Source organism: Hibiscus syriacus, unplaced genomic scaffold, assembly GCF_006381635.1.
Source record: "Hibiscus syriacus cultivar Baekdansim isolate YM2019G1 unplaced genomic scaffold, ASM638163v2 tig00110505_pilon, whole genome shotgun sequence".
NCBI lineage: Eukaryota > Viridiplantae > Streptophyta > Magnoliopsida > Malvales > Malvaceae > Hibiscus > Hibiscus syriacus.
Genome location: NW_024062765.1, coordinates 1,725,467 through 1,740,610, shown reverse-complemented (window position 1 = coordinate 1,740,610; position 15,144 = coordinate 1,725,467). Strand labels below are relative to the sequence as shown.

Sequence of the window (15,144 nt, the reverse complement as noted above, 5' to 3'; positions counted from 1 at the left end):
AACTTATTAATTTTTTATCTTGCTATTATTACTTTTTGTCATCTTATATGTACTAACTTGTTTGTTATGTTGTTTTTCTCTTTGTCTGCATTGCATGATCATGACATAATCAAAAGGTGTTGATTTGTGAGTGTTCATCATAGTAAAAGGTTTTCATGACGGAAAATGGTTTCGTGATCAAGTAAGCTATAACACAGTCAAGAAGTGGCATCATGAGAAAGCTTCAAGAATGATGGATAGTTGTTCACACAAAGGTCACATGTCTGACGAATAGCAAAGGGAGATAAGAGAGATAAAAGAGCAGATGTCCAGGATGATGGATAGAATATATGCTTTGGCCAAAGGAAGTGGGACTTCTACAATAGAAAAGAAAGAGCTCGACTAAAGTAACCTTGAGGTGTCAAATATGCAAGAGACTACTTTAGAGAAGCCACGCACAATCACTGTTTGTATCAACAAGCTGTTTGGAAATGCCAAAGAAATAGTGGTAACTTTAGAAGTTCAGAAGGTTCAAAAAAAGCCATGTATCCAGACATCAAGGGAATTAAAATAGGAAACTCTGGTCCAACCCAAGTTGAGAGGTGGCTCTCGTTGTGATTTTATCCCAATATCATATAAGAGTTGTATGATGCACTATTAGAAGCCCGAGAAGTGGCCCCGTATTATGTGAAACCTCTGCAGCCTACATATCCAAGTTGGTATGACGTCAACATTTGTTGTGAATATCATGCTGGAATTCTAGGACATTCTATTGAGAATTGTTCTGCCTTCAAACGTCGAGTCCAACTTCTTTAGATCATGGAGTATTAGAGTTTGAATTAAAAGGACAACCCAGTTTGGTAACGGATTATCCTGTTGAGTTTGAACTAGAGGTGGCCAAAGGTAAGGGTATCAGTGAGGACATCCAGGAAGAAGATTGTTTTCCAAAATAAGAAGCTCAGATTTGTCATTTAAGGAGTGAAAGTGATAAATTGAGTAGAGAGATAGAAGCCATTCGGGGTATATTTCAAAGGATCAATCAAGCCTTTAAATTTTCTGGTATAGAAAATATCCCAAAGAAGTGGATAACAGGGGTGCTAAATTGAAGAATGATGTTAAACAGTGGAGAAAGAATTGCAAGGTGCATGAAGGTCGAGCCGAGAAGTTTTCTCATGATTTGCAGATTGCATAAAGAATATGCAATATAGCTATTAATAATTTGGGAAAATATCAAGCCAAAAATCAGACGTTGAATTTGTCCATAGCCAACATGAAAATTTCATATCAACGCCACAAGTGGGAGAATGAAGTTGAGCTAGAAGTCACTAGAGCCAAGAACAAGAATTTGATGAAGATGGTGGATGACTGTAGTGACCTTATGCAAGAGTTTCATAACCACAATGACTTTCTTACAAGGAAAAATCAACAGCTCCGAGAATCGGCACTCAAGATAGAGAAAAGGGACAAAGTCATGAAAGAAGTTATGACCCAAGCAAGCAATGTGACTCATAAATAGTTTGTTTAGCTGGTTTTGCAAGAGAATTGAAGCTGATTGACAACTTGACCCCCGAGCATGAGTGGAAATTAAATTGGATTTTGAAGAGATAGAAAAATTCGTAGTGAAAGTTGTCCATTATATGTAAAGTTTGTTTGATGTATCGAGACCTTTGTGTTCAATGAAAGTTGTTTTAAGATGGTCACTCTGGAATGACACCTTTTGTATTTACATTTAGCATTGCATTGGCATTGCATGTATTTATTTAAGCATTTTATATACATTAATTATGAAAACATGGAAATAACTTATGAAAGATTATGTGACAGTAATAACAAAATCATTCATTCATACTACTTCCTCATCATCATGAATAAACAAATAGAAGCAATGAGCCATCTAATGAGAAATCAAAATATCAGTTGCAAGAGCAGTTGGTGGGGTTATAACAAGATACGAGGAATCAAGCGTCGGGTTCTCTGCAAGGCGTATCGAATCAAATGATCCAGGTACTGGTACAACAGGCTGCTGGTAAAGAGAATGTTGAGGATAAAGGAAATCAATGTCAGAATACTAATGCATCAAAAGTGATAATCTGCCCTAGAGCATCTAACTCAACCTAGGGAAGAGCCTCTTCAATTATAAGCAATTTGAAGATGAATTCAAGTGGTTGGATGAAGCCATTAAAGATATGAAGGTCGTTAATACCTCTCACAAGGAGTTAGAAGCTATAAAACTCATTATGATCCTTGATTGGTCATCCCACATGAATTTAGGGTGCCTAATTTAGAGATATATGATGGCACAAGTTGTCCCCTAATTCATCTGAGGATGTTTTATAGAAATATGGAAATATACTTAAATAATGATAATTTGCTGATTTATTTCTTCCATGATAGTCTGTTGGTCCAACTGTAGTATGGTATAATCATTTGAACATAGAGCAGATCAAGACATGGGTCAACCTAGCAATGTTGTTTTGGGGCAATATCGATATGTTAAAGGCTTAGCCCCAAAACGTCATGACCTTCAAAAGATAAGGATGAAAGCTACTGAGAGCTTTAAAGAATATTCCCTAAAATAGAAAAGAGTGGCAACACAAGTTCAGCCTCCTTTGTTAAAAGAGGAAATATCGTATATATTTCACGATTTTCTTTCAGCTCATTTCTTTGAGTTAATGCTGGGAAATTCGACGAATGGATTTAAGGATCTTATGATGACTGAAAGTTAATTGAAGATACAGTCAGCAAAGGAAACTTGAAAGTCACTTCCAAACGTCCAACCGATCAAAAGGAAAAGTCTGATGAGGTGAATGAATGTCACATCCAGAGCTCCTACAGCAGTAAAAGAAAAGGGGAAACATGTTACTCGAGTCATCCAAAAAAGTCCCAAGATCAAAAAATACTTTGAAAGTGTTTCAAACTTCTATCTCGGATCTATATCCCCATTTGGTTAAAGGTCAATACCTCACACTGGGGCTAGTGAAAGTGAAACCAGACCTTCTTCTCACAGCTATAATCAAGATAGTGCCTGTGATTTTCACCTAGGGGTATTGGGGCATTTTACGGGGAATTGTAGGCCGTTGTTGAAGGAGATAGAGATGCTTGTGGAAAATAGGACGTTGACACAAGAATTGGTGAAACAGTGGATAACGAGCTCGAGTGGAGCGTCAAAGCACATAATGTAGCATCAGTTTGGGGTCGGGTGTTGCTACATTAGATGAGTAATGGGGCATCTAATTAGGAAGAAGTCATTTCATGGAACTTTATGTCATTTGTAACATCTTGTTTGAATATGTTTTTTGGGACTTTCTCATCAGTTTTTTATAATGATATTTAAATGAATTCATGTTACTTTAAGAATGGTGAGCATTGAATCAAATTTGCAACTTGAAATTCTTTGAATATCAATTGAATCAAAAACTCTTTAAATGATTAGAGTTATAAATCTTTGAAAAAATGACAAAGTTGAAACCTGATAAAACAAGGACCTTGACTTTATCCCCAGAAGATACAATCGAACACCTTACCTTTCTATTGCAGGGATCGATATAGTATTCTCCTCTTATAAGGAAATAAACAATAGGCTTGGTATTCATGTATGCATAGGAGCGGATAACATGGGGCATCTTTTGTGTATGACATCACAAAACTATCTAGACCATACTTTTATTGACGACGTTCAATGATTATTATGATCTTTACGGATGGAATAGTCGAGTATGTGAATCTAGTTTATGTTAGTTTCTTAGAAATTGAACTCTAACGTTGAGATTTTCTGACCTTCAACAAACACCGTGACTATAACAGGTTCTCCTCGACAAGCTTAAGAAATAGAATCCGTATACCCAACAATATATATATATAATATGTGTATACAATAAAGCTGAGCTATTCCGCTAAGGCAATTAGTTATAGAGGAAACTCGAAAGCCCTGGCTTTATGAATAGATTATATTCAAACCATGACCTTGATTGGGTACTTGGCAATTCGATGTAAGCTCCACTGTGATTGTCAAGTCAAAGACTTTGTGATGGGATGAACCTTTCAGCTAGCCCGATAAAGGCAAATTACAATAAAGCTGATTTCAGCTAGCTAGATAATGGCAAATTAAATCAATTTTATAAATAAGGAGTTTCGGTAAAGATGACTAAGGGAGTTAAGAAACATCTGTTATAGTCAATTTCACACGAGCGCTCAGGAATTTCATTTTTAAATCGGTATTTCTGCATTGCCTTTGTTAGAAGAGTCTACGAAGCTTAAACAAATGGAAGATTTTAGAGAACTGAAATAGAAGTGTTCTACAAAATCCAGTAATTGATTATGCTAGTTGCGTCATTTTGTTCGCATCCGATTAAAATACCAAGCTAAGAAAGAAGGGCATGTTGCGATGTTCACAATGATCAAGAACAAATGACATTTTGGTGGTCGAAACCTTAAAAAATAGAAAGCCAACCCCTGAATTTTGACACTTGTCAAAGAGCTATAACCCTGAAAACATTAAAGAGATACTGATTCTTTTGATATTTGTGAACTCATATTTATGATTTGATTTGATTTTGACCTGAAATAAGGGGAAATTTTTTATAAAATTCTTTCATTCTTTGATCCCTAAAATAAGAGAAAAGGGAAAAACATTTTCAAACATGATAGTTTCAAATGTGAAAGGCCCTTGAAGTTGGTGAGGCTCATTATGCCTCTATTGGAGAAGAAGAATAAGCAATGCTAGAACATGAAGCATTCCACAATCTTGAATTAGATGGTCTAAGAGAACAGAATGAATAAGAATAGAACTTATAACATTTCCTTGTGACGTTGTCAATAACCCATCAAGAAGAAGATGACCTCATTATTTAAAAGGGGTACATATTACAGCTTGTATAAAATGCAAGACATTTTGTTAGAAGAATTGATCACTTCTTAACTGTTTATAACAATGTGAAGAGACGCCCTCAAACTACTTGACAACACTACTGTGTAGAGAAACCAGAATGAGAACATTCAAGTTAGGATATGTTGGGCACGAAGAAATCTATGAGTACCCACTTTAGGGCATGACCAGAAATCCATATCATGTTGGGATGACAAGATTCAGACCAAGAAGATATTGAGAATGAGTCTCACAACTTGAAATGTCAGGGGCAGACCGTGAATTTGAGCAGAGCTTACCTAGTAAAGCAAACCAACCAATCATCAATCAATGGTAGAGTCCCGAAACAACAACTCGAAAGCGTCATTGAGTCAAGGACAAAATGGGGCATTAAGATCATAATTCTGACTATGACAAGAGTTTAACAAATGAAACATTTCTTTTGAGGATTTAATGAAAAAACACAAAGATGCAAGTGGATCAGATGGTTCATCAGAAATGCCAGCTTGAAATGACATTTTGACTAAGTGAAGGAAGACCGAGTTCACTACTTTGAAGTCAAATGAAGATTTCATCAACATTTTTGCATTCATAAGAACATCATTTGTATATAAGAAAATCATACATTACATTTAGATACATATTCATTATTCATGCATCAAAGTATAATTTTACAATTTTTCAAGAAAAAAAATGAAAGATAGAATTCAAGCCGTGAATGAAGGGAATTATATTCCGAGTGGCAGAACCTCAAAGAATTGAGGGACCTATTACACAAAACAATCATCATTTTTGAAGTGGGGCATGTTACCCAGCTAATGTGTTTTAAAGAAACTAAGTCCAATTTTAGGAAGTTTCTTGATTTTTCTCAAATGAATTTCAAATAAATTAACCCTAATTTTTAGGGATTTTTCTCAAATGTGTTTTTAGAAACTAAGCCTTCGGGGTTTTCTTGATTTGTAAGTCCTTCGGCCATCCATAAGACCTTCAGTGCAAGATGTTTTCAAATGAGATTTTAGAAACTAAGCCTTCGGGGGTTTCTTGATTTGTAAGTCCTTCGGCCATCATAAGACCTTTAGTGCATGATATTTTCAAATGCGAAACTAAGCCTTCAGGGGTTTCTTGATTTGTAAGTCCTTCGGGCCATCCATAAGACCTTCAGTGCTGGATGTTTTTGACATTTTTGTTGCTCGATTCACGATATTTCGAATCAATGTCTCATCGCTTGAGGGATTGACATTTCCAATTGAGAGTTCATAATGAGAAGAACTCATCTAATAGAGGGAGAAGAAGTTCATAATGAGAAGAGCTTGTTTGACATATCACTTTATTCACGACATTTTGAATCAGTGAGCGCCTCGCTTGAGGGATTGACATTTTTAATTAAGAGTTCATAATGAGAAGAACTCATCCTACAGAGGGAGAAAAAGTTCATAATGAGAAGAGCTTGTTCGACCTATCACTCGATTCATGACATTTCAAATTAGTGACGCCTAGCTTGAGGGATTGACATTTCTAATAGAGAGTTCATAATGAGAAGAATTCATCCTAAAGGAGAAAGTTCATAATGAGAAAGACTTGTTCCTTCCAAATTCACCACAGAATGAGGTGAACCAACATTTCCAGAAGAGTTCATAATGAGAAGAACTCGTCCTAAAGGAGAAAGTTCATAATGAGAAGAACTCATCCAACGAGGAAGAAGTTCATAATGAGAAGAATTTGTTCAACCTTGCATCAGTATTTCCAATGAAGAGATCATAATGAGAAGAACTCATCCAACAAGGAAGAAGAAGTTCATAATGAGAAGAACTTGTTCAACCTTGCATCAATATTTCCAATGAAGAGTTCATAATGAGAAGAACTCATCCAACGAGGAAGAAGAAGTTCATAATGAGAAGAACTTGTTCAATCTAATGTTTTACAACGAAGGAAATCCAAATCACACGCTAAAAAAAGAAGACCAGACAAAAACTGTTTGTCTTTTTTATCTTTTCCCTATTCTTGTTAACACAAGAATGTGCAAAGAGGGGCAGCTGTAGACACCCATTTTTGACCGGGCTTAAAAAATATTATAATATATTATTATTATTATTATTAATTATTTTATTACATTTGTTGGTAGGCCAAATGTATCCTCAATTTGAGACCCAAAACAAATACAAGACAAGATTCATTACAAGCTCGACCTGGACCTGGTTGCATCAACCCGACCCGGACTTCTCATGCCTCCCACATGCAGCTCGGCCCCCCACCATCGCACATGCTACAACAGCTCAGCTATCACGTGAAATCCTCTCCAAAGTCAACAAACACAATTAGCCACCACCAAATGCTTCTAGAAGCTGTCATCATCTGGCATCTCAGCAAATGTGACAGGATCAAAACCTATGTCAACACAAAAAATTAAGTTTACCTAAACCTTTGAAATAAAGCGAAAATCCCAAAAATTACGGGATTAAGGATACCTGCTTCAGCACTAATCGAAGGAAAAGGTGGATTCGAAATAACCATAAATAGAGGGAACCAGAAAACAAAAAAGAGGAGGAGAAGATGTCATAAACGCAGAAAAGGTGATTTGGATTTGGGGTCATTCAAAAATCATCAAAAAAAGGGGAATTTCAACGAGGGTTCTCAGTTTTTCAACAGAAAAACAACAAGGGGAGTAAGGAAAACAATGGTAACCGAGCGTTTTCAAAAGCAAGAACAGAAAAGGGGATTATGAGCGAAATAGAAAAAGAGAGCATTTTGTAAGGGGGACCAACGAGAAAAATAAAATCAGAGAAGCAAATGTAAAAGGAATTTTTTTTATTCAAAATAAATACGAGAAAAGTTTTTTTTTAGATTTCTCTCTTCCTTTGGTTTGAAAGAAAGCAGTAACATTTGTTAAGGTACTTTCCTTCTTCATTTCGATATCCAGTAGTTTTGTGTGAGGGGTAGCTACTTTGAAAATAAAAGTAAAATAGAGAGAGTGATTGAGCTTACTTTAGTGATAAATCCTCGTCACCGAAGCTAGGGTTGTCGCCGGAGTCTCGTCGGTCTCTGGTTGTATAGGATACAAGAAAGAGGTCGAATCTTTAGACCGTTTAGAGCGTTCGTTTAGTATTTAGAATATTTTTTAAAAAAACATTCTCATCAACAAGAAATCCACAACCAAAATACCCAAAATGAAAAAGGGAGAGAACCCATTTGAGATGCTTACCTAAGGAGAATGAAGGGGTTGATTTACCTTAATTGTCTTGAGTTACCTTGTCGGTTCGGATCCAGCGTCGGGATGAGAGCAGCCATGGTTTGGTTTTGATAGGTGTAGGGTCTGTTTTTTGTGGCTAAGGTTTTGCAATCGGGGGCGAAAGGTAGGTTGAGGAGAGGGTTCTCGGTGGAGAAGAAGAGGGGGCAGAGGATAGAACGGCTGTTGGGTGTTATTTAGGTTTAAGATTAGTTTAGGTTTAATTTGTTAGAATATATATTAATATTTTTAGGTTAATCATGTGTGCAAACCTTTAATATTCAAAGTATTGCATTTTGGTCTTATTATCTTTTGAGTTTCTGTTTATATCTTCAAAATTTACACGTTTTCTTTTTAGTCCTAGGCTAGGCTGTTTCGGTTCCATGTGGTGTTTACATTTGAACTGTAATTTTGTGGATTCTTTTTTAGTCCTACAGTATTATTTAGTCTTTCATTTTAGTATGTATGTCTTTGTTATTTCTTATTTTAGTCCTTTATAATTTAAAATAACTATAGGCAATTGTGAGTATTATATGAACCAACGGTGACTTGTTTTGTTTCATTTATGGGTAGTTATTTTTATATTCGAAGCGTTTATTTCCTCTAATATATTATATGGTGTTTGTGTAGCTGTATATATGTATGCATTTAAATATTAAATAGGACTTAATTTTTTATCAATAGACCATGCATATACTAGGCATAACGTAATAAACATTTTTTCTTTAAGTTGTGAAAAAGCATTAGATATTTATTACATATTATAATACATGTAATACATAAGTTTAACCATTTTAAAATATCGATAATCCATTAGCATGTTTATAAAGTAGATATGTATATATATATATTACTATTCACATGTGCATGTATTCTTTTAAAATTTATTAGGTTTAAACATGTATTCGAGTATGTTTTTTAGTTAATATGTATGTTATCCTTATTTGTATAACTCGACATTATTACATAATTGAATTAAGGGTAATACTCTTTTAATTTAAAATCGTTTTAAGTGGGTTATCTTAACTTATTCGAGGTCCGCTTTTAACGATTTTAAAATAAAAGTGTATCCCATCAGTTACACCAAAGAAATTGACTCATCACTTAAAATTTGGTAATGGAAAAAAAAAGAAATGTTTGATTATTTAAATTTATCGAGAAAATGTTGTTATAACTATTTAAGATCTGTCTCGATATTTTTAAATAATCGAATATTCTTTATCTTTCTAAATATTGGATAATTTTAACTTAATCAATCTGGGTGTTTTTGAATATGGTAAAATTCGTATATTGTTATTTTGTTGGGATCATAAATCAAATTAAATTCATATTTGTAAATTTCATTGCAAAGACATTAATTAATCGACTAGGTACTGATTTAGGGCACTGTGGGGTGCTAATCATTCCCCACTTGTAATCGACTCCCGAACTCATTTTCTGGTAACGTAGACATAAATTTGTCGTTTCAATTAAAATTATTTTTTATTTAAAATGGAAAAAACGTTTTTGGGTACCAATACACCCTAATCAAATATTGGTGACGACTCATCGAACCATACTTTTTATATTAAAAAAGAAATCTCAAATTTTTGAAAACGATAGTTTTCTAAAATCACATTTACTTTTTAATTAAAAGTCAACGAATTAAGAGGTAAATTAAAAATGGTATGATTTTCAAAATTTCGCACACATTTAAAAAACGGTTTGACACAACTATATCAAGAAATGAAGAGAAAAAGGGAAATGGAAACGAAAGCAGAGATAAGGTCCGCCATTGAAGAACTCTCCATGCTAACCAAAGCTCATCCCGCAGCAGCTGCAGACGTTGCTTATATACCAACCAGGCCTTTTCTTCATGTCTGCACTTTGATTCTTCAAGTTCTTGGTCAATTTTTTTCCTTCTTTACTCTTTATCTTTCTCCAAACATGTGGATTTCAATATATCGACTGAAATTTCCTTTTCCTACTTTTTTTTCCAGACAAGATAGGCCCGACTATGGCTGTCCTTGGACGACATTCATCAAAACATCCAGGTTAAAAGTAAAACTAAAAAACTGCATAGTTGAGGAAAGAACTTAATTTCTTCGTAGTTGACAAGAACACCCTTGTGATGTTTGAACGAATCTTCCACTTCATTTGTCTTTATTTTTGTCATTTAACCAGTTTTTAAATGGGCAGTTTTGACCATGGGAAAACTCCACTATTTGTAGATTGACTGAATGCCTCTCTTCTATTCATTTTTTAGAGATTGGAGATTCTTTTGGAATCGGATCCTACAAAGTATTCGAATTTGATTGGGATGTTGAAAAGGGAAGAGAGTGAAGGGAATGCAAGAAAGGGCAGCAGTTGCAGTAAAGCCTTCCCCTGGCTTACCAGGTAAGCAGAATATAGATATATGTAACACATGAATATTTTCGAATTTATTTCTTTATATATAGAGAGAAGGGACCATGCATCATGCCATTACCACGAATTTATCCATAGCTAGTGAAAATCTGAATAAAACTTTTCTCGAATAATCTAAACTTGTTTACTGTTGATTCAGCTTTACTTTACCAAAACATGCATTGGACACGAATTCGAAACACAAGTACTTCATGAAGAATGAAAAACCAAACCAGCCTTTTGTCTTTTGGGTCTAACATAAACTCGTTTCCCTTTCAGATCCATGGATTTTATGGTGGCTTTGTTACAAAGATTGGTGAGGGAACCTGAGCAGAACATGGAACAAGCAGTTCAAGAATCCTATAATGTTACTTTGAAGCCTAGGCATGGATGGATCTCGTCGGCTGCTTTTAAGGTATCTAGGCATTCCTGCTCCAGTTAACAGCAACTGACATGTTTTTTTAAGTAATGTTTGAACATTTTCTTTTAATTTAACATGAACCAACAGAATTCATGTTTACAGGTAGCTCTAAAACTGGCGCTGGATAACAAGATATTTATTAGTCTCCTCACGAAAAAAGATCAAAATTACGACAACCTTAAAGAGGATATGCAGACATTGATCTCATTACTTGTGCCTTTACTAGAATATATCCACTCTATTCTGGTGAAGATTATCAATCGATGCTTGTAGACGCATCATCCGGCTTCTTCATCATCATTTTAACGCTTTATTTTCTCAATATATGCAGAGGTTTTATCGATTGGATAGGTTAAAGTCTAGCTGAGGAAAACCTTTTCCCCTTAGCAAGAACAGGCATACGAAGTTCAGTTCCTCTTTTGCTGGACATATACATCGGTACATAGCCTGATAGCCTTGTAAATTGTACGCCAAATCCGCTTTAACAGCTACTTTTGTTTTCTAACGTATCCTTGTAAATCGACGGATTAATAATGAAAAATATAAAATAATGAAATGAAGAATCCAAAAATAAATATTACTTCTTTTACTTCTAATAATTAATAATCTTATGTGTATGTAAACTTGACAACGAATGTAAATATTACTTGTATACTGGGGGTGTATATAGTAACATTATGATTTTCAACTGTTCATAGGTGTGTTGTCTATACATTTACCAAACCCAGCAAAATTTTGCAGTTTTAGTAGGGTTCTTGCTCTATACATTCTCAAGTTAGAAAATTATGGAGATCATGTTCCCCCTCACCCCTTCCCCCAACTTCTTTACCCTAGAAAAACATCGTCATCCAAACCAAGCAGTTAAAGAGGGGCAGGTGGAAAAGGAAAATCTAAGAAGATTCAAATTTGCATGTACATGCAAAGCATCTATGGTATTGTACGGCTAAAAGCTATGTTGAAAGTACCTTTTGATAACTCCAATGGCAATGAACAGCTACATATACTATCTAGCAGTTAATATAGTCATAACGATTCCAATGCAATCTAAAGGTTATTATATATCAACTATTACATGAAATAACAATATAATTGGCAGCGGAAAATATAGGATAGCTAATCCGACGGACCAAATAATGATCATCTATCTTTAAGTCTTTTTCGCCTCAGGCCTTGTTGGATCCCTCCTTAATTGGAGAGGTTTTAGAAAATTCTAAAATTTTATGGAGAAGTGTAGAATTTTGTAGAACATTCCAGAGATCTCTAGAGAAGTGTAAACCTCTAGAAGCTTGTGGAAGAGTGTGAATTCTCTTAAATATTCTGGAGATGTGTGGAACCTTATGAAAATGTATGGAAGAATATAGAAGGAAGTGAAAGAGTGTAGAGCTTCTTAGAGTGTGTGGAGCATTCTAGATAATTAATCTCCACCCTTGGATGTAAGTAATCTCCACCATACATTGTGGAGGTGGAATAATATAAATATGGGTGAGAAACTTCATTCCTAACCATCCAAAGTTTCAAAAATACTAAGAGAATTCACTTCTTAAAGTGAGAAACTAGAGAGTTAGAGAGCCTCTTTGAGAGATAATAGAGATAGTTTGGGAAGTCTTTATCCTCAAGCTTGAGTGAGCCACTAAGTGTGAGTCAAATTTTGTGAACAAATCCTTGTAATCCTACTATTCTTTTGTATAGTGGAAGAATCTCCAAATTGGAGAATTATGCTATTGTGCTCTCTTTACTATACTTAATTTTAAGTGTCTATCTTAACTTCACGAAGCGGAAAGACCGTGATTCCCAACATGCCTCACCCCAAGAATTCTGGATTATCCAGTAATTCTTATTGAGAATTTCATCAGTGTCATATCCGACAATCATCATATCGTGTCTTCTTCTATCATCTGAACGTAGGGTACGACCTTCATAAATCTTCTGAAAAATAATATTAAACATATCATACAAAAAATATCAATTTAATTAATTTTAAAAATCTTACTTACATTTTTTAGATTTTTTAATTCTTGGGTAAAGTTCATCACATCAGCTACCGGATGAACAATAACCATCTCCATAATCTTCTCCCGCTCCTTTCCTCTAATTGTGGCATATGAGTTTATCCTCAAAGTATAGTCAGACTACAATCACAAAAACAACAACACACGAAATTTATCATGTTCTCATCCATTAACCATAGCATATGTGTTGATTTTAAAAATATATATAGGATAAAATGATTAAATAATTATATCAGATTATAAAATTTAAGATGCATTCATATATGATAGAGTACATCAGCTTTAGGAGCACAAATATCCTTCACACCAACCCAATGATAATCCTGTTCGGTCTGTAGAGGATTGTTCATCATCCATTCGAACGCCTTGTTAGTATTGTAGATGTAAGGTGGAGGGATTGAGGTGGAAAGATTGGGCATGCACAGTCAAGTAACATTTGTGGAGACAAGCAAAACATATTTTTGTCATTGAATAAGATTTTTCTGGCAGTCTCTGTCACAAAAATGGCTACGAAAGCCCAACATAAAGCTAAATAATAAATTAGATAAATTAAAAAACTTTAGACTAAATTTTTATGAATGACTTGCATATTTAAATCAAAAGTTACCAGTTTCTTTTGATTACGAACAAGATTCAGAACGCCTCTCCAACAGAGATTGGTAAGCCAACAGAGATACGATGGGATCAAACTGGAGTAAAAAAAAGACATTAAATAAAATAAAGAAGTTAAATCAAAATTTATTTTAAAAAAAATAACAAAAAGATAAATGAATAAATAAACACGCCGCGACTTACAACAGTACGAATTATTGGCACCATCCTAAAAAATACAAAAACAAACCACATCAATAACTAAGACGATCTGAAATCAAAGGTTAAATAATCAATGCAGAAGATTAAATCAAAACCAAGATCGAGATTTTTGAATATTTCTATATCAATACAAATTTTAAAATTATAACCGAAAAATAAAAATAAATGTGAAAAAGAATAATGACTCACTTGGAGACAGTGATGAAGCGGAAGAAAGAGATAACAACTGTGCCTTGTGCCGAATATCAGTTGATCCCATCAAGTGGATCGTGGAAGCCAACTTATATCCGGTTCCTCACTGGTTTGAAAGCTTACTCCCATATATTTTCAGTAACAATTTCTCTTTTATGTCATGATTTCCGAACTTGTTGGCATCAAATATTTTAACCTCTACTGTCAGGAAATTTACACTTATTTTCTGTGCTTTTGGCTACCCTCATGATGTAGAGACTAGCATTTGGAGCATGACGGAATTGATATGTGCTTGAAGATTTATATCGATCCACGACTAGAATGCATACCTCTAGATAACAAGATATTACAGATTTAATCCGTCGCAGATAGCATAGCCGCATAATAATTGCGGCCGCACCAGATCCGTCGCAGATAGAACGCAGCTACACCAGATTCGTTTCGAGTAACACCGTTGGTTAACTTTTTTACCAAAAGAACATCCCACGGTTCTAAACATAGGTGTAATGAGTGTAGTTGGATAAAAAGGTAATTTAAACTGTTTTAATTGATTTTAGAGTAAATTATATCAGTGACCACCTAATTATTTCTTTTTTTCACTTTGATCATTATTTTTGAATTTTTGTCAATCAGGTCATCCAATTATTTAAATGAATTAATCAAGCCACTTGCCGTTAACCGTTAACGGAAGCAAGGACGTGGTAGTTAATAAAATTAGTCTAATTATACATTTAATCTCTATTAGTTACACATTCTACTAAATTGTTCATAATTTTAAATTAATTCAATATATTTAATCATTCAATCATGTGACGACGTGTGTCAAAAGTGACATTATTATGACATGTGTCACAACATGATTGGATGACTTTTTATGATTGTTTTTAGTATTTTAATTGAATAATATTTTTAGCAATCAGATGGTGACAATCACTACATGTTTAAAATGAAAATGAATCAATAGAATATCTGGCGCTGGTGGAGAATCAAACATGGGTCCATTAGAAATGAAGCAATGCCTTAGCCACGAGAGCAAATCTCATATTTGTTACTTGAGTTCAATTGTTTTGTATATTATGTTTTATATTATGACCGAAAAATGAAAACAAAAAACTATTGATTGGATTCGAACATAAAATTTTAATTTAGAATGGTTGCATCTTAACTATCAAAGTAAATCAAACATTTGAAAAAACTTACACTATTATTTATATATCGTTAATATCTATTAAAAGTATAAGTTTAAAAAAATTAAATG

At 34.2% G+C, this 15,144-nt stretch overlaps 1 protein-coding gene and 1 pseudogene across 1 annotated transcript; one reads left to right on the top strand and one right to left on the bottom strand.

Moving 5' to 3' along the window:
• The first annotated feature begins 9,791 nt into the window (after positions 1 to 9,791).
• Positions 9,792 to 11,239, top strand: LOC120129882 (annotated as a pseudogene).
• A 1,388-nt stretch (positions 11,240 to 12,627) lies between these two features.
• LOC120129986 (cathepsin L-like proteinase) lies at positions 12,628 to 13,300 on the bottom strand. Its single transcript, XM_039147354.1, has 3 exons — positions 13,157 to 13,300; positions 12,867 to 13,001; positions 12,628 to 12,798 (listed from the first exon to the last, which is right to left on the bottom strand). The coding sequence occupies exons 1-3, from the start codon at positions 13,298 to 13,300 to the stop codon at positions 12,628 to 12,630; spliced, it is 450 nt and encodes a 149-aa protein (XP_039003285.1).
• Positions 13,301 to 15,144: the final 1,844 nt, after the last annotated feature.

Bases quoted from the DNA above. Each gene is read 5' to 3' on its own strand.
- LOC120129986 (XM_039147354.1), bottom strand. From the start codon at position 13,300: ATGCCCAATCTTTCCACCTCAATCCCTCCACCTTACATCTACAATACT. The intron at 13,002-13,156 runs GTACTCTATCAT...TTGTGATTGTAG, and splicing joins TTTGTGCTCCTAAAGCTGAT to TCTGACTATACTTTGAGGAT. The intron at 12,799-12,866 runs GTAAGTAAGATT...ATTATTTTTCAG, and splicing joins AATTAAAAAATCTAAAAAAT to AAGATTTATGAAGGTCGTAC.